At 41.6% G+C, this 23,041-nt stretch overlaps 1 protein-coding gene across 2 annotated transcripts in view; it reads right to left on the minus strand.

The window, feature by feature from the left end:
- Positions 1-23,041, minus strand: part of snx5 (sorting nexin 5) — a 46,743-nt gene that overhangs the window by 23,159 nt on the left and 543 nt on the right. For both annotated transcript variants that reach the window (XM_080200197.1, XM_080200196.1), the window contains 3 exons: positions 10,803-10,901; positions 2,690-2,800; positions 1,308-1,429 (listed from right to left, as the gene is read on the minus strand). In XM_080200197.1, the coding sequence (XP_080056323.1) occupies positions 1,308-1,429; positions 2,690-2,800; positions 10,803-10,886 (317 nt within the window). In that variant the 5' untranslated portion in view covers positions 10,887-10,901. The remainder of the gene's footprint in view (positions 1-1,307; positions 1,430-2,689; positions 2,801-10,802; positions 10,902-23,041) is intronic.

Here is a 23,041-nt window from a genome sequence, read left to right on the forward strand (position 1 = left end):
GGGGCAACATATGATGTGTCTAGGGCGGTGGATAGAGGAGAGCCGGTGGATGTGGTCTTTCTTGATTTTCAGAAGGCGTTTGACAAGGTACCTCACAAGAGGTTATTGCAGAAGGTCAGGGGACATGGAGTTGGGGGTAGGGTGTTAGCGTGGATAGAGGATTGGTTGTCAAATAGGAGGCAGAGAGTGGGGGTCAATGGGTGCTATTCGGATTGGCGGATGGTGACTAGTGGAGTGCCCCAGGGGTCGGTGCTGGGGCCTCAGCAATTTACCATTTATATAGATGATCTGGAGGAGGGAACCGAGTGTAGGATGTCGAAATTTGCTGATGACACCAAGATTGGTGGAATGGCAAATTGTGCGGAGGGTGTGGAGAGTCTGCAGAAGGATCTAGATAGGCTGGGCGAATGGGCCAGGAACTGGCAAATGGAATTTAATGTTGGCAAGTGCGAGGTGGTCCACTTTGGTAGGAATAATGGTAGGAAGGATTATTATTTATGTGGCAAAAAACTGCAGCAGGCGATGGTGCAGAGGGACCTCGGGGTCCTTGTGCATGAGTCGCAAAAACCCAGCTTGCAGGTGCAGCAGGTGGTCAGGAAGGCGAATGGGATGCTGGCCTTCATCGCAAGGGGGATTGAATATAAAAGTAGGGAGGGTCTTGCTGCAGCTGTACAGGGCACTGGTGAGGCCGCAGCTGGAGTACTGTGTGCAGTTTTGGGCGCCGTACTTACGCAAGGATATTTTGGCCTTGGAGGGAGTGCAGAGGAGGTTTACTAGGCTGATGCCGGAGTTGAGGGGGTTGAGCTATGAGGAGAGGCTGAATAAACTAGGCTTGTACTCGTTACAGTTTAGAAGAATGAGGGGAGGTCTCATTGAGACGTATATGATGATGAATGGGATGGATAGGATAGAGGTGGAGAGACTCTTCCCGCTCAGAAGGGGATTAAGGGTTATGGGGAGAGGGCGGGAATGTGGAACTGAGCCACGACAGATCAGCCATGATCTTATTGAATTGCGGGGCAGGCTCGAAGGGCTAGATGGCCTACTCCTGCTCCTATTTCTTATGTTCTTATGACTGCCTGCCATCTTAAACATTTCTGCAGATCAAGTTAACTCGGACAGCAGTTGTACTTCAACAAGAAAGAATAAAATCACATTCGTCTAATCTGTGCTTTCCAAGCGCTTTCATGGTAAAAATTTTAAAACCAATCCTTATTCATCCTTGTACTCTAGCCCACCCCCAGCATCCAAAGAACTAGGTGAAGTTAACATTGGTCAGAAACAAGAGGATGAAATTCTTATCTTACGCTTCAAGTTCTTGCTTCATTTTATTAAATTCCTCTTTTGTCATGGAACCTTCACCTTCGCCCAGCTTTTGCATCTTTTCTCTCGCAACATCAAAGTCTGGTTTGGCAGGTGCTGGGGGTATCTAAATGGAGGCAGGGGAAGAATTAAACAATGACTTCAAGAAAACCAGATAGGTGCAGCAAAACTATCCTTTACATTCCTTCACCAAATCTGCCTAAGGCCAAGTATCTCTATCTCTTAGCATTCAAATAAATAGCCACATGAAGCCAAGCACCTTATAGCTCGTATCACACAATACTAGAGTTTGTCTGATCCCATGCTCACTGTTTCAACACAAATCATTTCTCTTAAAATACAGACTAAAAAGATATACACGTGAATTTAGTTGCAGGTGGTCATGCAACACCATAAACCTCTTCCAACATCCGATCAGATCATTGCTGATCTGTATCTTATCTACCTGTCTTTTGCTTCATAGATACTGATTCAGATCTATGGGTTTAGAAGGTGCTGGTGAAGGAACCTTTGCAAGTTGCTGCAGTGCATCTTGTAGATAGTACACATTGCTATCACTGTGCATCAGTAGTAGAGGGAATGAATGGAGCATCAATAAAGCAGCTTGCTCTGTCCAGGAAAGCATTGAACTTCACTGTTGGAGTTGCATGTATCCAAGCAAGTGAAGAGTATTCCACACCTGACTTGTACCTTGCAGATGATGAACAGGTTTTAAAGGAGTCAGAGTTACTTTCTGCAGACCTCCCAGTTTCTGACTGCTCTTGTAGCCACGGTATATGGCTGACTCTATTCAGTTTCTGGTTAATGTTAATTGCCAAGATGTTGGCAGCTAGCATCCAGGAGGGGGAGCACCTAAGCTCTACTTTCAAGATTGCTGCTCCTGTTTCTGAAGTCCCCTAGGAGGAAATGGTAGGGTTGAACAGAAATTAATGTCTCGACTAGATCACCACCTCAATTTTCTAAACTCAAGGACATACAGTACAATTTTATACAAGTTATTGCTTTAACCCTCTCAGTCTGGTATCATTTAAGATAACTCAGTAATGAGCCTCCTCCAAAACCTTCACCAGGCCCAAAACCTGGAGTCTAGCTAAGACTGTATACACCCACAGCATCACCATCTCCCCTATCTTACTGCAACCACCTGAAACAAAGGCTAATATTTCTCAGTGTTTTTGATTACATTTTTGTATTTGTTGACTATTTCAATGATGTGCACTTGGACATTAATCCCCTCCAGGCCTCCTGGGCTTTTATAACATTGAGAAAATAGTGGAATCTTCTTTGAGCTTGTGGAACATGGATGCTCTGCTACAATAATGCAGCCATAGGGATGGCAGCAATTGAACGAGCTTCAGATACTCACAATAATTCCAGCATAGTCCTCATTCTCAACCAAGGTGTCATGCAACCAGACAAAGTCCTCATGCTGCCGGATCACTGAGAAGTCTGATTTCTTGAAGGCAGGCAAGGTAGTCTGAACAAGGAGATCAAGCATTAATACGTCATTGACATTTCCACCTTTAGTTTCGACATGTGCTCATGGAGCTTCCAGTAAAACAAAACCACCAGTATGGAGCAGCAATTGTGGCTCCACAGGTCACTCTGCACCTCACCTATGATAATCCAGTGGGACTCCCTTTGCCAAAACTTGAGATGTAACAAGGACCATCCCCGCAAGCATACCCAAAAGAAAACAGATCTTTGTTGAAAGAAAGCAGCCTGAAGATTAGCATCACAGTTCCCATAACCCTGGGGCAAAGTTAAACTGTACCATTTATCAAACCCTTTATTTATAATTATGAAGCGAATTGACAGGACTCTGACAGTCTTCAGAAGAAAAAAAAAGTCTCAACACCAGGTTAAAGCCCAGCAAGTTTATTTGTTAGCAAAGGCCACTAGCTTTCGGAACACTACTCCATCAGGTAAGTGGGAGTTCTGTTCACAAACAGGGCATATAAAAGACAAACTCAATTTACAAAATAATGGCTGGAATGCGAGTCTTTACAGGTAATCAAGTCTTAGAAAGGTATGGACAATGCAAGTGGGGAGAAGGTTAAGCACAGGTTAGAGATGTGTATTGTCTCCAGCCAGGATAGTTAGTGAGGTGTTGCAAGCCCAGGCAATTCGCGGGGGTTACAAATAGTGCAACATGAACCCAAGATCCCAGTTAGCCAAATCCTGCACATATGAGGATGGCCTTATCAGTCACTGCTCAGGTGACTCTGCATTGTCGAGTGTCGTGAAGGCCACCTTGGAGAAGATCAGGAGGCCAAATGCCCATGACCATTGAAGTGTTCCCAAACAGGAAGAGAACACTCTTGCCTGGCAATTGTTAAGCAGCCTTCATTCATCCGTTGTCGTAGTGCCTGCAGTGTCCCCAATGTACCATGCCTTGGGACATCCTTTCCTGCAGCACATCAGGTGGACAACGTTGGCTGAGTTGCAAGTGTATGTTCCGTGTATCTGGTGGGATGATATTCTCACGTGAGGTGGCATCTGTGTCGATGATCTGGCATGTCTTGCAGAGGTTACTGTGGCAGAATTGTGGCGTTGTGCTCACTGCTCTCCTGAAGGCTGGGTAGTTTGCTGCGGCCAATGGTCTGTTTGAAGTTGTGCCGTAGTTTGAAGCAGTGGGGGTGTGGGAATGACCTTGGTGAGGTGCTCGTCTTTAATGACATGTTGAAGGCTCTGGAGAAGGTGTCATAGCTTCTCCGCTCTGGGGAAGTACTGGACAAAGGGTACTCTGTCCAGTGTGTTCTACGTTTGTTTATCTGAGGTGGTTGGTGCAGCTTTTGCTATGGCACGTTGGAACTGTCGATCGATGAGTCGAATGCCATATCCTGTTCTTATGAGGGCATCTTTCAGCGTCTGGAGGTGTCTGTTGTGATTCTCCTCATCTGAGCAGATCCTGTGTATATGGAGGGCTTGTCCACAGGGGATGGATTATTTTACATGCTTAGAGTGGAAGCTGGAGATGTGGAGCATTGTAAGGTTATCTGTGGGCTTGCAGTACAGTGAAGTGCTCAGGTGACCATCCTTGACGGAGGTGTGTCCAAGAATGCAACTGATTCCAGAGAGTAGTCCATGGTGAATCTGATGGTGGGATGGAACTTATTGACATATGGTGAACAATCACTGAAACAACTATGAGTCCAAAAGGAAGAAAATGTCATTGATTTATCTAGTGTATAGCATCGGTTGAATCCTGTGCGGTGAACAGATCTTGTCTGAACCTGTGCATGAAGATGTTGGCATACTGAGGTGCGAATTTGGTCTCCGTGGTTGTTTGTGTCTAGATGAAGAACTGGATGTTGATGGTGAAGACATTGTGGTCCAGGATGAAGCGGATGAATTGTAAAATTGTATCTGGAGATTGGCAGTTGTTGGCATTGAGTACTGAGGCAGTTGCAGCAATGCCATCATCATGGAGGATGCTGATGTAGAGTGCCGAGACATCCATTGTGATGAGGAGACAACTGCTCCATGCGTGCTGAGTTTCTGTAGGAAGCCAGTAGTGTTGCGACAAAAGCTGGAGGTTCTTTGTACAAGGGGTTTCAGGATGCCCTTGACACAGTGGGAGAACTTCTCGCACAGGATCCCATTGCCAAATACGATGAGATGGTCAGGTACGTTTGCCTTGTACATCTTCAGGAGGCAGTAGAGATCTCCAAAGCGGGGAGTAAGTGGGATGACAGCATAGAGGGTGCCCAAAAGATCCAGGTCAAAAAGGTCTTGATCAGTCTGTTGAGCTAACGGGTGTTCTTTGGTCTGATCTGCGGGTAACTGTCTTCCTCGTTGTTCAGTTGTCGGTACACTTCTTTGCAGTAAACTGTTCTGTTCAGTATGATGATGGCCCTTCCTGTGTCTGCTGGTTTGATGACAATGTTGCAGTTGGTCTTGAGCGCAGATGACGTTGTGTTGTGCTTGGGTGATGAATCTGGTATTGACGCACATTGACAGCTTGGGCATACATGTCACATTGACGACAGCGGCCTTCCAGAGTCATCCAATTCAACTCTTTCCCCTTCAGCTGCTGTACTGCGGATCTGTCGGCTGTTCTGGTTCATTGGCTGTCTCATTGTGTTTGCTGTTGACCTCTTGTGGCTCGTGGAAGAACTCCTGCAGCCTCATTCACCTGATGAATTCCTCTATCTGCTGTGAAACTGACAGGGTCTATTTTGGTGGTGGGGCAGAAATTGAGCCCTCAGCAGTCACCAGGCAAGAGTGTTCTCTTCCTGTTGGAGAATACTTCAGTGGTCACAGGCATTCGGCTTCTGATCCGCAGGTAAGTATTCTCCAAGGCGGCCTTCATGACACACAACAACGCTGAGCAGAGACCAATAGCCAGGTTCCACACACAAGGACAGCTTCAACCAGGATCTTGGGTTCATGTCACTATCTGTAACCCCCATGACTTGCCTGGGCATGCAAAATCTCACTAACTGTCCTGGCTGGAGGCAATACACATCTCTTTAACCTGTGCTTAACTCTCTCTCCACTCACCATTGTCTGTGCCTTTAAGACTTGATTATCTGTAAAGACTTGCATTCTGACCATTATTTTGTAAATTGAGTTTGTATATTTATATGCCCCGTTTGTGAACGGAACTCCTACTCACCTGAAGGGGCAGCACTCCGAAAGCTTGTGGCTTCTGCTACCAAATAAACCTGTTGGACTTTAACCTGGTGTTGTGAGACTTCTTATTGTTTACCCCAGACCAACACCGGCATCTCCACATCATGTCTTCAAAAGGACAGGGGGATTTTGGAAATTAATCCCTGCTTCAGTTGAACATGGGTTGCAAACTCACTTATACGAACTTCAAATTCTGGCCCTGAGGTAAATGCAAGCCAAACATGCACCTTCTAGTCTTGCCCCTCAAACGTGGGGTGCCATAAAAGGTCATGACCAGCAATGATGTCCGCTTGGACCCACTCTCTGGTGACAAGGTTATCTACCAAGTAGAACGGGCTAACATCTATGTCGGTGGGAACAAGATACATTTCCCTCCTTAAAGATGGATAAATTCTGATTTCCCATCACAAAACATGCACAATGGGGCATATACCAGTTTGAACACTTGTATGATGTCCACCCCAAAGGTGACAAAAAGAGCAAGCAATCTTGGCCAACATCCTTAAACCTATAGAAAAAGGTTCTCTCAAAAACCCAATTTACATCCTGCAGAAGATGAGAGCTCGAAACCCCTACTTTCCAACTGTGTAGAAAAAGACAGTAGGAGAGAGCAATTCAGTGTAAATCACCAGTTCTACACTAGTTGGTAAATATACAAAAAGGAGGGTGATTCAAAAAGATTCAATCGTAATAAAAAGAAATAACTGGATAAAATACCTGAAAGGGCTAACAATAGATCTAATTGGATACTGTTTTAAAAGGGCTGGCAAAAGTTTGATGGACCAAATGGCCGCCTTCTGCTCAGCATGATACTATGAAACTATATCTGAGCTTCCTTCGTTGAGGCTTGTCATGAGAGATTCTACCTCTCAATTAAAATGGAGATCAGGAGCTGTTTGTTGCTTTGACAACCTTTGGCCATGAGCCAGGATGTGCAAGTCTGTTGGAATTTTACCAGGGTTTCTCACAGGGCCTTGCTGGCATTAGGGAAAAGTACAGCAGCTGCAGTGGCAGTGATCAGGTACCTTGTCAGTGTTGTAATGTAGATATGATCAGCACTGAAAGAGGCCAACTAAAAACGTTTTAATTAGAATTTTCAGTGTCCAATAGTGAATCTATACAATTCAGTCAGTGGCATGACAGAACGTGCTGAATTACAAGCAGCTGGACTACTTGGGACATCAAGGTACAGAATTTGGAAGTGATTATTTTGCCTACCTAAGAAGCACCCAGTCAAATCAGCTTTGGCAATGGTTTATTTAACCAAGAGGTACAGCCTTAACAGATTTTCAAGGTGACGTACGCACACGTTTGTGTCCACGACTACACCATGAATACCAACATGGATGAACTCACCCATGCATGCACACGCACAGTTTGTCATCCGATAAGCAACCCTTGTCACCACTGCCACCCTAGCCCTTACATAGCCACACTTTTGTCTTTTTAAGAGACTAGTCTGTGGTCATTGCTCCTGACTTTTTTCCCTCATTGCTTCAAATACATTATTGTGCCCCTCCCTACATTCTCCATCATTGGAAGCACAATTCAATTCTCAAAGTTCTGAGAACGGCAAAACAGACTTTTTCCTCTTACAATCTGGGTGTAACTTCAGTCTGTTTCTTAATTGACGTCACTTTCACACTTTTTTTTCCCCCCAACTTAACTAGCATGCTGCAAATTAAGAGGGGGCAAGAAATAAATATTGGAGTTATATTTACCAGTTATCAGAAAGGTTTAGCCCCCAAAGTTAGCTTTCAATACCTTCTCCAAATGTCAAGAAACCACACACAACTTTTCAAAAGCATCACCTCTTAAGCTATTCACAAAATGCAGTTTTTTTGCTCAAGTCATCATTTTGTACATTGCCACTAATGAACTGCATGCCTTGATCTGCTTCATCTATCAAAACAGCTGAAAGCATTTGTCTTCAAGGAAGGGTTTGGTTCACGCCTGCACATTTGAGATTTGAGACAAAGGCTAGCAAATATAAGGAAGTGTGCAAAATGAACAATGTCAGTCCACCCCTCCCCCCGCTCAAAACAAATTAGACTGTGACACCAGGCTCAGTTACCTCAAGATCACTTCAGTGAATGAAGATATTTAGATTATTGTAACGTGATAAAAATGCAACTTTAGGAGGGTTGGTGTTAACCTTGTGGTGAAAGGAAAACAGATGCCATAATAAAATGAACAGCAGAAGTGATCAGGTATTGAGAGAAATATAGTAAATTGAGTTGGAGAGAAACAGCAAAAAGACCACCTAGTACAGAAGAACAGAACAAGATTAAGTCAAATGTATTTGACACCAGATAGATTTAAAGTCAGGATGTTGCAAGGATTGAAGTATAAACAAATATTAAAAGCATGACTTAGTGTCTATTCACATTACTTTTTCCCCCTTAATGTAAAAAAAAAGCAATTTTGATGGGAAAGAGAAAGCAGGGGGCAAGGCTGCAAGGAAAACTATAGCAATAGCTTACTGTTCTGTTTTGAGGAATTATTTGCACAACCGACGGTGGGCAAAACAAAAATCACTAAACATGATGCAATGATCCTAAGGTAACCATACAAGTCTTCCATTCTTCCCCAAATATCAAAATAAAAACCTTTGATTTCCTCCAACTACAGTTTTCTGATGGCCTTGCTCACAAGTTAATTCCTGCATTGTTTTATCAGGGAATAACACATTGCTGTCTAATGTGTAATTCATTATTCTCCCACTAAGGCTAAATGATATCCCTGTGATGCTGTAATACTACATATCAGGCAAGCTCAATTTCCCAGCATGCAAATCTAGATCACAAAACTAGCTTCCTCATAGGATATACACACCAAAACAGGCTATTTGACCCAACCAATCTATGCTGGTATTATGTTCCACTCTAGCCTCCTCCCATCTTAATCCTTTATTCCTTATGCCACAAATATTTTGACTAGCGTTCCATAAATGCATCTAGATTATTCACTTCAACCACTCGCCATGCTGGCAAGTTGTAGACTCTTTGGACCAGAAGTTTCTTCAGAATTCCATGGCCTATTTTATATTGATGGCTTCCAGTTATGCTCTTCCCCACCAGAGTAAATATTATTTCTGCATTCACTTTATCTTTCATTTCAGCTTTATAAAATCTTCTCTGCACCCTTTTCCCGAGTGACCAGAACTGCAAATAATACTCTGCATGTGGTCTAATCAAGTGTTACACAGGCTTGGCACAACTTTGCTAACTTGTCTAATGGTATTTCTAAAGAATAGAATTGACATCAGTTGGACCACTAAGTCTTTTCCTCCAGAAACAAGGTCCAACTTTTACACAGCATAAAAGTGAACCGTCAAATTGAATATGGACAGTCATCATTTTGACATGTGAAATAAACATAACAGCAGTAATAAATATGAAATTGATATGACAGTTTATTGAATTAAGCAGCTGTATAATGATACCTTTAATCTCAAACATTTTAAAACTTGTGAAATTCATTGTCATCAGCATCTGATGAGTCTGAAAATGTCCAGGGAATTATAGACCAGTTAGCTTAACACTGCTGGTTTGGAAAGAAAATGGAACTCAAAGTAGAGAGTAAAAGAACATCTAGAAGGAGAAATATAATTAAATTCCTCTAAATCTGCACCTACATTTCCCTTGTGCCCATTAAAAAGGCACCAATTGAGTAAAACATGCATGAGGTTCATTATTAATGCAACTATAACATGTCACAGCTGAAAAAAGGAAGGTCAACTTGTATGCAAAATATGAATTTTGGTGCCTGAAAAATTGGGTCTTTTTTTAAAACCAGGTTCATGGTACACTGATCTACTGTATAGCCTAGTGCTTAGTTTCTTTTGAAAAGCCTTGCTAACCTGGAGTGGGGAAACCTTCCCAAAAGTGACCACCCTATTCTTCCAGCTAGCTCCCCCACTAATGTGCTCTCATCTGCAAGCGTAGAACGTGTATTTTTGATTCCAGACTCCAAATCATTAATATATATTAGGCATGTGCACAACAATGGGGCCAGCAATGCTCCCTATGGAACACCACTTCCCACCTTCTGCCGCTCTGAATAACACTTGACTCCCACTCTGAAGCCAGCAAGCAATACATTCTGCCATATCACCACCCAACTGCATGTTCGTTAACTGTTTGTGTTAATGTATAATGGGACACCTTATCTGGATTTCAAAAAACCCTTGATAAGTAACATGTACCACATTACCATTCCCTCCTATATACCTCAAATTCAATAAAGATGGTAAAGCAAGATTTCCCCTTTTGAAATCAATGCTGATTATCCACCATTATATTTCTCTTTCCAGGCATTCTTGTATTGTCTGCTTAATAAGGATTCAATTATTTTCCAAACCAACAATACTAAGCTAACTGGTCTATGATTCCCTGGACATTTTCTATCCCCCTTCTTAAATATGGGAATTACACGAGCAACCCTCTTGCTTTTATCAAAAAAAATTGATGGAAATGTTTCTCAGAAGACATACACTTTCTACCTTGGCTGCCTTAAGTTGTCTTCACTTTGAAGAAAGTGTAGCACAGTTTTGATTGCATGTGAAAATAGAAACAGGCAGAAAATACCTTTGGACATATTTTGTCACAGATGCAGACAGCTGTGTGAATCAAGTCATTAATTAGTAAAATTTTTTAAGAGACATGACACCCACTCTAAGTATTATAGGACAGAAAATAATTTTATAAATCCTTTAATGAAATTATATTCCAGGCACATAAGTGAAGTCAACCTTTTTTGTCCTCAATAGTTCTTGGGTGTCTACAATGGCTTTTTTTGGGTGGAAGCAAGACTTTATACCTGGTGAGAAGCAGACTTACTTTGGTGTGAACCGTGAACTTTACTTTCTCTCTCTCACTGAGAGCATCAGGAATATCAACCAGCATGGAGGGTTCTGCTTCCATGGAGACAGAAGCTAGCTGGAATTAAAAAGGGAACATTTACTTCAGCAGCACACAAGGACAATATATGTAAGAATAGGATCTTACTCAAGTACAATTGAGATCATCAGGATTACAAAATGGTAGTTAAAAACCTTTCATACCAAAAATGCTATTCAGATACTTATTTTGCTATCACTGCAACGTTATCCTCCAATAATTAAAAATACTGTTGCATTCTGTTAATACCAGGTGAAGAAGACTGGGAAACAGAATAACTGCATCATACTTAACCCAGAGCAGCTGGCTTCCAGAGATGTTAAACTGAGGCGCTATCTGCGCTCTCTCAGATGGATATAAAAATCCCACATCTATTACTGGATATGGAGCATGGCGAGATACCCCAGTGTTCTAGGACCAATAATTTATCCCTCAACCAACATCAGCTTAAAAAAGGCCAGACGATCTATTCAATATCACATGGTGGGAGCTCACCGTATTCACTGGTTCTTGCATTACATACAGATGTGGATTTGTGCCAAAATTGGGAGGTATATACCTCAGACCAATCAGGCAAGAGCCTCACATCGTCATACTCACTGAATAATACTTTACCAGCCAATGCTCCCAGCATTGTCATCACCATTCCTGGTTTATGTCCTGTCCCATTGGCAGGGCTGGCACACCAGAGATGGTGGCACGGTTGCTTACTGTTAGAAAGGAATGGCAATATTGACTCCAAACTTCAAGTTTGGTAACAGGTCAAACATGGGAAAGGAAACCATCTCAAAATCAAAACTGAACATGTGTGAGGTACCATTAGCAGCAAAATAATTGGATTTAACCACAGTCCATGACCAAGCATGTCATTCATTCTAGCATGACCAAACCAGGGGCTCAGCCCTCATTCAAATTACAGGACAGCATGCTAGGAGGAGCACCAGGCATACCTAAAAATGAGATATTAATCTGGTGAAGCTGCAAATCTAGGACTAAATGCATGATAAACAGCAAAAGCAATATGCAATAGACAGAGCAAAGCAATCACACAATGGGTCAGATGAAATCTAAGCTCTGTAGTCCTGACACATCCAGTCATGAATGGTAGTGAACAATTAGATGACTAGTGGGTGATGAGGGATTCACAAATATCCTCAATCGTGGAGGAGCCCAGTAGATCTGTGCAAAAAGACAAGGCTGAACTATTTTCAACCACCTCCAGCCAAAGCTGCCAAGTGAATTATCGATCTCAACCACCCGAGCTTTGCACCATGGCAGATGCTACTCTTCAGCAAATTTGATTCACTGGACACGTTAATCAAGAAAATATTGAAGACACTGGATCCAGCAAAGACTATGGGCTCTGACAACATTCCAACTGCAGGACTGAAGGCTGGGTTCAAGAACTGGCTGCACCAATGCCTAATATGTTCCAGTGCAGCTACATCACTGGTAAATACCCGACATTGTGGAAAATTATTCAGGCATTCCTGTCCACAAAAAGCTGGACAAATCCAATTCAGCCAATTGCCACCCCAGTCAGTAAAGTGACGGAAGGTATCATTGACAGAGCTATCAAGTGGCAATTACTCAGCAGTAACCTGCTTAGAATCAGAATAGAATCATAGAATCTCTGCAGTGCAGGTGGTGGTCATTCGGTCCATCAAGTCTGCACCGACCACAATTCCACCCAGGTTCTATCCCCTTAACTCCATACATTTACCCTGTTATTCCCCCGACACAATGGTCATGTTAAATTGCCCCAATCAACTTAACACATCTGTGGACTGTGGGAGGAAACCAGGGCACCCTGAGGAAATCCACATAGACATGAGGAGAATGTGCAAACTCCACATTGTCACCCTGGGCCAGAATTGGCACTGTGAGGCAGCATTGCTAACCACCGTGCCACCCTTACCAATGCACAGTTTGAGTTCCACCAAGGTCATTCATACCTCATTACAGGTCCTTTAAATTCATGTTTGGACCAAGGACCTGTAATGTCTTTGTCAAGATGTAAAGAATTCCAGAGGCAAATTGAGAATCTGCACTGTCTGCAAGATTCACTGCTACAATTTGCCAAGTCGTCTTCAACAATTCCTTCCAAATCTGCAACCTGTACCTACAAGGACAACTGTTGCAAGTTCCCCTCCAAGGGGCACATCATCCCAACTTGGAACTACATCACCATTCCTAGGTCAAAATCCTGGAAATCCCTCTGACAATACTGTGGGTACACTTACACTATATGGACTGCAGTGGTTTAAAGGAACACCACCAGATTCACAGCAGCAATTAGGAATATGTAAATGCTGGCCTTGACAGCAATACTCATGAGTAAATGCTTAAAAAAGCACTGGTCCCCAGCTGGAAAATCTTCAAATGTAGGATCAACAGTTAGCAATTCATAGAAAAATAACTCACTCATGGAGAAAATACACAAAACCAGCAAACTACTAATTAACACACAAATGGAGGAGAGAGAGAGAGAGAACTGAGGCCAGCGAATCCTGCAGCCTTTCAACAGAGACTCATGCCAGAATGGAGCCACTGAGATGCATCAGACAATGTTTAACACAAGAGTTTAGGATTATCCTTGCTGGTCACAAAGGTACTTCGTTTCAATACCTTCTGGAAGTCTAAATACAACACATCTACTGGTTCTCCTCGATTCATTCTGGTTGATTTATTATTTTCACATGGGATATAGTGAAAAGTATTGTTTCTTGTGCACTATACAGACAATGCACACCATTCATAGAGCAGAGGGGAGAAAGAATAGAGTGCAGAATATAGTGTTACAATCATAGCTTAATATATAGTAGGTCCATTCAAAAGTCTGACAGCAGCAGGGAAGAAGCTGTTCTTGACTCAGTTGGTACGTGTCCTCACACTTGAGTCTTTTTCCACAACAGACCGAAAAGCTCCAATAAAATTAAGCAAGCACAATCTCCCTTTCAAGAAGCCATGCTGACTCTGCTTGATTAGATTGATTTTCCAAATGTTATTACTCCCTTTTGAATAATAGATGTTAAGCTAACTGGCCTCTGGTTACCTGCTTTTTGCCTCTGTCCCTTTTTGAAGAAGGGTGTCACATTGGCAGTTCTCCAATCCTCTGGTACTTCTCCAGAACCAAGGATTTTTGGAAAATCACAATCAATGCACCTACTATCTCTGTAGCTAACCATAGACTATTTTTATTTATTGCCATAATTCAAAACAATGTGAAAAGCTGAATAAAAATTAAACATGTTTCCCTTCTGCAAAAGGAAATCCTTTAGCAAGGGGATCGTGAATAGCACCCTTGTTTGATTTCTCTCCACTATTGTGCATCTGGACTAGTTTTCGTAGTTCTGAGAAAGCTAGACAGGACTTGTTCTTCTTTTCACCCGAGTAGGGCCAACCTCAACAGTCAGACAAACTGCAAAACCTATCCAAACACAGCAAAGCCATGGATTCAACATGTATCAAAATTTGTTGAAGTTTCTTGAACTAGTAGATCACCAATTATCAAACATTTCCCATCAAACAAATACCACCTACATTAAACTGATCAGCTCCCTTGCCTTCAGAACACCATGCAACCTTTGTTTCATTGACAAAGGCTGATTTATGTGCAAAGTAAAAAGCTAAAGGTTGATTTGTAAGGCAATACACCACCCATAGTAAAAAAGCACCAATACCATTACAGAAAAAGCTTTCAGTAATACACGAATAAAGAACACGTAGCATCACTCTTTGCCTTCTCCTCGGTAACACATGCGGCAGAGTAGCCAATTTCATGACTGCAATTACATAATTCTGGGATAAAGTCACTCTATTAAAGGCTGCCATTCTGCTTGTGATTAGGATGAACACATGCGACAATTATTTCACAGTGCTGCTAGACCATTTCACAATGTGACATTCAATGCATCAATAAATGATGCAGAGTACTTGTCTCTTCAGAACATCCAAGACAGGAACTCAAGATTCTCCATATTTAAAAGAAAACATTCGGTGACACAAAAAAAAGACAAAACCTCACTTTATATTGCACCTTCCAAAAGCACTTTAGAGCTAGTCAAGATAAAAACAGAAAATGCTGGTAAATCCCAGTAGGTCTGACAGCATTTGTGGAGAGAGAACAGAGCTAATGTTTAAGCCTAGAAACTCTTTGTCAGACCCACAAGAACTTTGGAAGTCTAGTTATGGTTGCAACATAGTGAGCCAATTTGCACACAAGATCCCACAAATAGCAAACAACTGATAATGACTAGATCACGTGTTATAGAAATGTTGATTGAAGGATATTATTGGCTAGAACATTGGGGAGAAGGGGGGGGGACCCTTGCTGTTCTTCGAATAACGTCATCCACCTAAGGGGGTTAGTTTAACCCTTAAATGACAGTTTAACCCTTCACCCAAAAAGCTGCACTTCTGGTACTGCAGCATTCCTTCAGAACAGCATTGGAGTCTGTTTCATTTTTTTTGCACTAGATTAAAAGGAACTTTCAGTTGCATCCAATTAAATCCACATCAAGTCCAAAATATAATTTTTTCTTTTCTTATTCCGTGCAGATCGTCATTCAGCCCATCAAATCTGCACTGACCACAATCCCACCGAGGCCTTATTCCTGTAATCCCACATATTTATCCTGTTATTCCCCTGACACTACGGACAATTTACTGTGGCCAATCAACTTAACCCGCACATCTTTAGACTGTGGAAGAAAACTAGAGCACCCTGAGGAAACCCATACAGATACAGGGAGAACATATAGACCCCACACAGTGAACAAGGCTGGAATTGAACCTGGGTCCCTGGCAATGTGATGTAGCAGTGCAAACCACTGTGCCATCATGCCTCACTTTTCAATTCAACAGATGACTAGAATGAATGGTTTATAAAATAGAAGCTCGATAGTTCAGTAGGATCCTCTTTTTTCCCCAAGTAAGATGCACTGTTGGAACAAAGCTTCATGCTGCTTCTGGCAAACAGTAAACCCCACCTCAATGCCCTCAGTTCCTTTCATCTTCATTGATAAAGGCTCTGCTCCACAACTAGGTTTCATAATTAGGACTTGTCAGACTATACATAGAATGGAGGGAAGAATTTATCAGACATTTCTTTTGTTATTTTCCTGATCCCTTTCCCCCAGTTTTGTATTAGCTTAAAAGCTGTTCATCTCTTAGCCTCCCTTAGTTCTGACAAAAGGTCAGTGACTGGATATGTTAACCCTCACTCTCCCAGTTCAGCTGTAGAAAAAGTGAATAAGTTGTCAGAATTCAACATATCAGAAGAGGTTTTGCAATGCAACTTTTAATGATTTTACAATTCACACAAAGATCATACTGAATAATCTTACAATGCTTTATACTTCCCTCAAACATAATGCAGACACAAATTTCGTTTGCAAGCCTGTCTGGAATACATAATGGTCAGTGTAACAGAATAGTCCAAGAATACTGGAGTCAATATAAAACATTATACTAAAATTGTGCTCTAGACAAATGGAAAAGAATTTAGGTTATTCTTAGTGTTAATAAATAGAAATGGATTGCAAGGTTCCTTTCTGCTCAGATGGATAAGCGCAGTTGTAAAGTTGGCTTATAATTAAAGCACAAAAATCTAGGCTGACTCTCCAGTACAATGCAGGTATGCCTTTCAGATGAGACATTAAACATAGCCCCCTCAGTTAGATGCAAAGTATTCACTGGCAATATTTAACAGGCAGGTCGTGCCTGGTGTCCTCATCAATATTTATTTCTCAATCAACACTACCCATCAGATTTTCTGATTGTCATCACATTGCTGAATGTGGGAAGTTGCTGCATACAAATCCGCTTGTTGTGTTTACTGCATTTCAAGTGGAGTCATTTGTAAGTACTTCAATGGCCGTATAGCACTTTAGGACATCTTGTGGTCACACAAATCACTAAGAGCCTTCTGTGAGATTTTGTCAACGTTAATGGTTTGTAACAACAAGAGAAGCTGGTCTTGTGGCAGCATGTCACTTGTTGCAAGTCACATGCTCCTTTTAATGATTCACTGTGCACCACAGATCGGTTATGACTCCCACAGTAGCCAAGAAATCACAAAACATGCCAGCCCTAAAATGACTCATGATTATTAAAATTTCCAAGGAATTTCTCTCCAATTTGCTCCCAAGGTAAAGATGAACCCTGACTGGGTTTGTTTTACTATTTTGATGAGTGTTGGTATAAAGTGAAATGGCCTTACAGATTGCTGTAGTGCATAAACAGCCTCAAATTTAACTCCTCACAATGTTGGAACTCGCTGCCTTATCAAGGTGGGAAAATTTTTAAAATTTTACTCCATTCTTAAAGTTACAATATCAATGCACAGAAAGTGGATCGGACAAGCCCACAATCCATCTCTTTACCTGCTCCAAAAACCAATTGAAACAGAATCCAATTCATTGTCCCCAGAAGACAGACATACAAGATCCAAGCTGACAAGACAAGATATTGCACTCCATCTAGGGCTTGAACTTAGCCAATAAGAATCCCAACTGACTTTACTGATCTTATCTGTTGACACGGCTCAGTCTAAGCACGCAATAACTCCTTCACTTCACAATCACTTAACCCAAACACCTAATTTGGCAAGTTTTTTTTTACTGACAGTAGAAATCATCAAGAAAAAAATCTTAAATAAACATGCAACTTTTCAATTGAATGTAGTTTAATACTACAGCAAGTTGACATTGGTTTTAGTTTTATAATGTCGCCTGCAGAAAAATAGGACAGCATGGTGGTTAGCACTGCTACCGCAGCATTAGGGGCCTGGGTTCAATTCCAGACTCAGGTCACTGTGTCGAGTCTGCATGTTCTCTCCATGTCTGCATGGGTTTCCTCACATACTCTAAACATGTGCAGGTTAGGTGGATTGGCCATGCTAAATTGCCCCTTAGTGTTGGAACATTAGCAGAGTAAATACATAGAGTCAAGGGGATAGGGCCTAGGTGGAATTGTGGTTGGTCAGGCTTGATGGGCCAAATGGCCTCCTTCCCTACCGTAAGGAGTCTATGATTCCTCTATGAACACGGCTGCTGGTAGGTCTTTTCTGACACCAACCAAATAAACACACAAATTAACTTGGGGGTTAATATAAATGCCCGAAAGCTATTGTGCTTTGGCATGCAGATACAAGTGACCATCCAGTTAAAACATGGAAGTTTTAAATTGTGGAAGTTGTGTAAAAAGACAAATTAATTTCAACTATATCATAAACACACTCCTGTCATTCATCCACAGCAATAACAAGCACAATTCATCATGTGGTCAAGTACACTTGTGCACTCCACTGATAACACAACTTTTCATTCATCACCAAGCAGAGATCCTTTAATGCAGGAAACTAAAAATGTAACCATAAAAAAAAAACAGGTTTAAAAGCTTTTTTGTTAAATAAAACATTGCTACTCAAGGAGTTTTCAGGGGCTTCTTCGCAAAGGAACTTATGCCAACTGTCTCAAGTACTTCATCTGATAGCAACTTCCACATTCTAACCACTCATAAGGATGCTTCTCTCAAATTCTTGCGTGGATCAATGTGTTCTGACATGATAGCACCACAAACACACTCAGTCTTGCTCTTCTTTGATGTTTAATTTTGCAGGACGAAATTGCTCAATAATGATCTGGAGCAGACACGAGCAAATTTACATCTTCTGGCCACTCAGTTTCAGCTATCAGTCAAGGGTGAAGTTAGCACAGGCTCAGGGTTGAACTTGGATCCCTTTCTTTTTCTTACAGTTCAGCTCTTCACTAAGTGGATGCAATCCTAGGCAGAGGGGGCCACAGGTTTCTATAATTCCTTTAAAATGATTCTTTAGCTAATTATATAAAAAGTAGAGTAATCATCACAATTACACAGGGCAGCAGAGTGGCCTCAGCACCAGGCGCCCACGTTAAATTCCGGCCTCAGGTCACTTGTCTGTGTGGAGTCTGTATATTATCCCCGTATCTGCGTGCGTTTCCTCTGGGTACCCCGGTTTCCTCCCACAGGCCAAAGATGAGCAGGTTAGATGGATTGGCCATGGTAAATTGACCCTAATGTCAGGGGATTAGCAGAGTAAATATGTGAGGTTACGTGAATTTGGCCTGGATGGGATTGTGGTCAGTACAGACTCAATGGGCTGAATGGCCTCCTTTTGCACTTAGAGATTCTACTTGAACATCTTGGTTTGCTATTTACTAAATTGTGGCCATTTAACTCCAAAGCAATCTCAACTTTAGACTGGCAGTAAAGTGGTGCAGTGTTAGTTTGTTTCTTTCCTGGGGCATGGGCATTGCTGGCAAGGCCAACATTAGTTGCCCATCACAACAACAGCAGCAATTGCTCATCCTTCACTGCCTTTGAACAGAGTGGCCATTTCAGAGAATCGTTAAGAGTCACTGTAGGTTGGGAGTCACATGTAGGCCTAACCAGGTAAGGATGGCAGATTACCTTCCCTAAGGACATTAGTGAGCCAGATGGGATTTTATAACAATTGATGGTAGTTTCATGGTCACCATTGAGACTAACTTTATATTCCATAGATGTTTCACCAGGTACCATAGTGGGATAAAAACCCAGATCCCCAGGGCATTGGCCTGTGCCTCTGGATTAGAAACTCAGAATCACTATTGTAGCACCACCACCACCCCTCTGCAACCGCCCCCAGATCCCCTCTCCCACATTAAGTTTCTCATGCATTTCCCACACTCCCTTTCTCCGCATTAAGTTTCTGAAGTCACTGTAAGAGTTTGAAGCCTGACTGGATTTAGACTGCGCTATTGCACTTTTACATAATTGTTGGGGAGAAAAAAAACCTATCACACTGAACAATAAATTTCAATACAGTACATAATCACATTATATGAACAGTGCAGAGCTGACAACAATCTTCCAATTGTCCCTAGACACGAGGGTGGTTTCAGAAGACCTGACAATTTAAATATCACCTGAAAGAGGGATTAATCCAGCAACTATAGTCCAGTTAGCCTAATGTCAGTGCTGTCTACAGAAACAGAAAAATCTAGTACAAAATTAAATGGCATTTGGAAAAGTATGGGCTAACTATTGCAATCCAGCACTGATTTTGTACTGGCAAATCATGCCTGACTAATTTGTTTTGCAATTCTCGAACGAAGCAACAGCTATTCTTACGAGGACAGGACAGCGGAAATGCTGCATATGGGCTGAATAAAAGTATTACAAAAAAATTAGCAAAATTAAAACGACAGTGTGGATAGAACATTGGCAAAAGGAAACTGACTGCAGTGAAAAACAGTTGCTTTTCAGAATGGAGGGAAATGTAGCCATCTTTGCAAAACACCAGAATATTTAGACTGCTGCTCTTTTTGATGCATGTTACAGGCCTGACCTTGGGTATAGAACATCATTTCAAGTTTCACATGCCAAAAAAACTCAAATGAGGTAAAGGACAAGCAGACAATTAGGTAGACAATTGTGAATCAAATTTAACACAAAGAATGGTTTGATAAACTGTGGCAACACAAATTAAATAGCACAATTTTAGAAGGATTCAGGAACTGCAACTCTCAGGTATACTAGAATCATAGAAATCAATGCAGAAAGGGGTCATCTGGCCCATTGAGTCTGCACCGACCACATCCCACCCATGCCCTACTCCCATATCCCTACACATCTACCCACTAATCCCTCTAACCTATGCAACTTAGGACACTAAGGGGCAATTTTAGCATGGCCAATCAACCTAACTCGCACATCTTTGGACTGTGGGAGGAAACCGGAGCACCCGGAGGAAAGCCCCACAGACATGAGAATGTGCAAATTCCACACAGACACTGACCCGAGCCCTGGAGCTATGAAGCAGCAATGCTAACCACTGTGCTAGCATGCCGTACACTTTAAGACCTTCACAAATCTCTGACGACGACAATAAGGATTCGTAAACTTCTGCCACAACAATCGAGATAATCTAATCAGCTGCCTTCCTTCCATTAGAATATCAGGAAGAATGAAGTCCTTGCTCACTCCAAACTCTCTTCTTAATATGACTTCATCCCTCTTCCCGATAACAGTCCACTTGCAATTTTGAAAGATAAAACAGACATGTATTTATACTATATGGTGCTTTTGATGCCAGTCAGAGATCTGTGCATTCACTGTTTTAATTTAGAAAATGCAGCAACCAATTTGCACACAGCAAGGTCCAGCACTTTGATAACAATCAGATATTATTGATTCATCAGTGGGAGGGATAAATATTGGTCAGGATACCATATAATTGCCCAGTTCTTAAAAAAAGTGTCATGGAGGAGATAGGACTTCAGGTTAACATCTCATCTAAAGGAGAACACCTCTGACAGCATTAGTAATGCATCTCTGTAAAATTGCCCAAATTCAACATATTTGTGGCTGATCTGCTGCTGAAACCTTCATTTGTGCCTTTGTTACTAACTTTCACTGTTGCAAGATACTTCAGCCTGGTCTCATTCTACCCAACAAAAACTTGGCTCCAACTGTCTGCAGCCAGTGTGGCTTCCAGTGACATAACATCTTGATTTTAAAATTCCCATTCATACTTTCAAATCCCTCCATGGCCTCACCCTCCCCATGTGTAAAATCTTCTCCAACTCTTGTGAGATACTTGCACTCGACTATTTCTGGTCCACAGAATTTCGAGTGTCTCTGATCTTATTTGTTCCACCAATGCTGATTGTGCCTTTGTTTCCCTAGGCCACAACTCTTGAATTCCTGCTCTAACCCCCTCCAATTCATTTTCCTCCTTTAAGACACTTCTTGGTCACTTGTTGACTGAGCCTTTAGTCACCTGACCTAGTATCTCATCATTCAGTACCATATTTTGTTTTATAATCACAAGACACTTCACAGCATTATATTAAAAGATGCTATTTAAATTCAAGTTGTTGAGAAGAATATTAAATTATCCCAGGATGTCATATTTTAATGAAGGTTGAAATTTATGCTAATCCTTTATAAAACACTGGTTAGGTTTTAGATAGAACACTTTGACTTCATTTTAGGGAGGACGGCAAGGCGTTTGAAAAGAATTTAACTGGAATGTTAACCAGAACGAGCAGTGAAGAATTTCAGCTGTACGGTAACGTAAGCTGTACAGGACATAAGGAGGCTATTCAGCCTATGGAGTCTGCACCAACTCTCCAATAGAACATCTTTCCCAGGCCCACCCCCACTCCTTATCCCTATAAAACCATTCCTTTACCATAGCTAAGCCACCTAACATACACATCTTTGGACACTAAAGGGAAATTTAGCATGACCAATCTATTTTTGACAGTGGGAAGAAACTGGAGCACCAGAAGGAAACTCACAGGGAGAACATGCGAACTCCACAGACAGCCATCCAAGACCAGAATCCAGCTTCATGATGTTGTGAAGCAGCCCTGCTAATCACTGTACCACCATGCTGCATTGTAGGGACAAAAAAGTGCACAGCCTGAAAGGGCAATAGAAGCAGATTCAATAACAACTTTCAAAAAAGGAATTGGATGAGTATTTGAAGCAAAACTATTTCCAGGATTAACTGAAAAGAGTGGGCCTAGTTATACCAAAAGCCAGCTGTATTTTTTCAAACACAGCAACAAAAAAAAACACGTACCAAAACATTCAGTAACGCACCAAACATCCATAATCTCAAATCATGAATGAGAACTGGACAAAGCTTGTAATTGCTACAGTTTGTAACACATACAAAAGGGAAAGTGAAGAAAATAAGAGTACAACTACCCTCAATTCAAATTAACACAGCTCAGTCACTATTAAGAGTTATGCTTTGAAACTCATTATTTGATCTCATCTCAGCATATTTAAAGTTACCTATCTTACAAGTGACTACACTCCTTGCAAATCTCCCTAGGCCATGAAAGGATCACACAAAAAACTTGCAGTTATAAAGCACTTTTCACAGCATCGGAACATCCTAAAGCACATTATAGTCAAGTGAAATGCCTCTTAAAATCAATTCACTGTTGTAACATTGGGGGGCGGGTACATAGAGAAAGAAAAAGAAAATCACCTCTTTCTTAAATATTGTTATATCTTTTGAACTGGAATATAAAAAAAAGAGGATATGGGAAGGAGATAGAGGGTAAATGCAAAGACGGCAAAACAACAAAAATAATTAAAACATCAGCTAGAATTCCAATACCAAAAACAATGAA

Source organism: Carcharhinus amblyrhynchos, chromosome 12, assembly GCF_965287045.1.
Source record: "Carcharhinus amblyrhynchos chromosome 12, sCarAmb.v2.hapA, whole genome shotgun sequence".
NCBI lineage: Eukaryota > Metazoa > Chordata > Chondrichthyes > Carcharhiniformes > Carcharhinidae > Carcharhinus > Carcharhinus amblyrhynchos.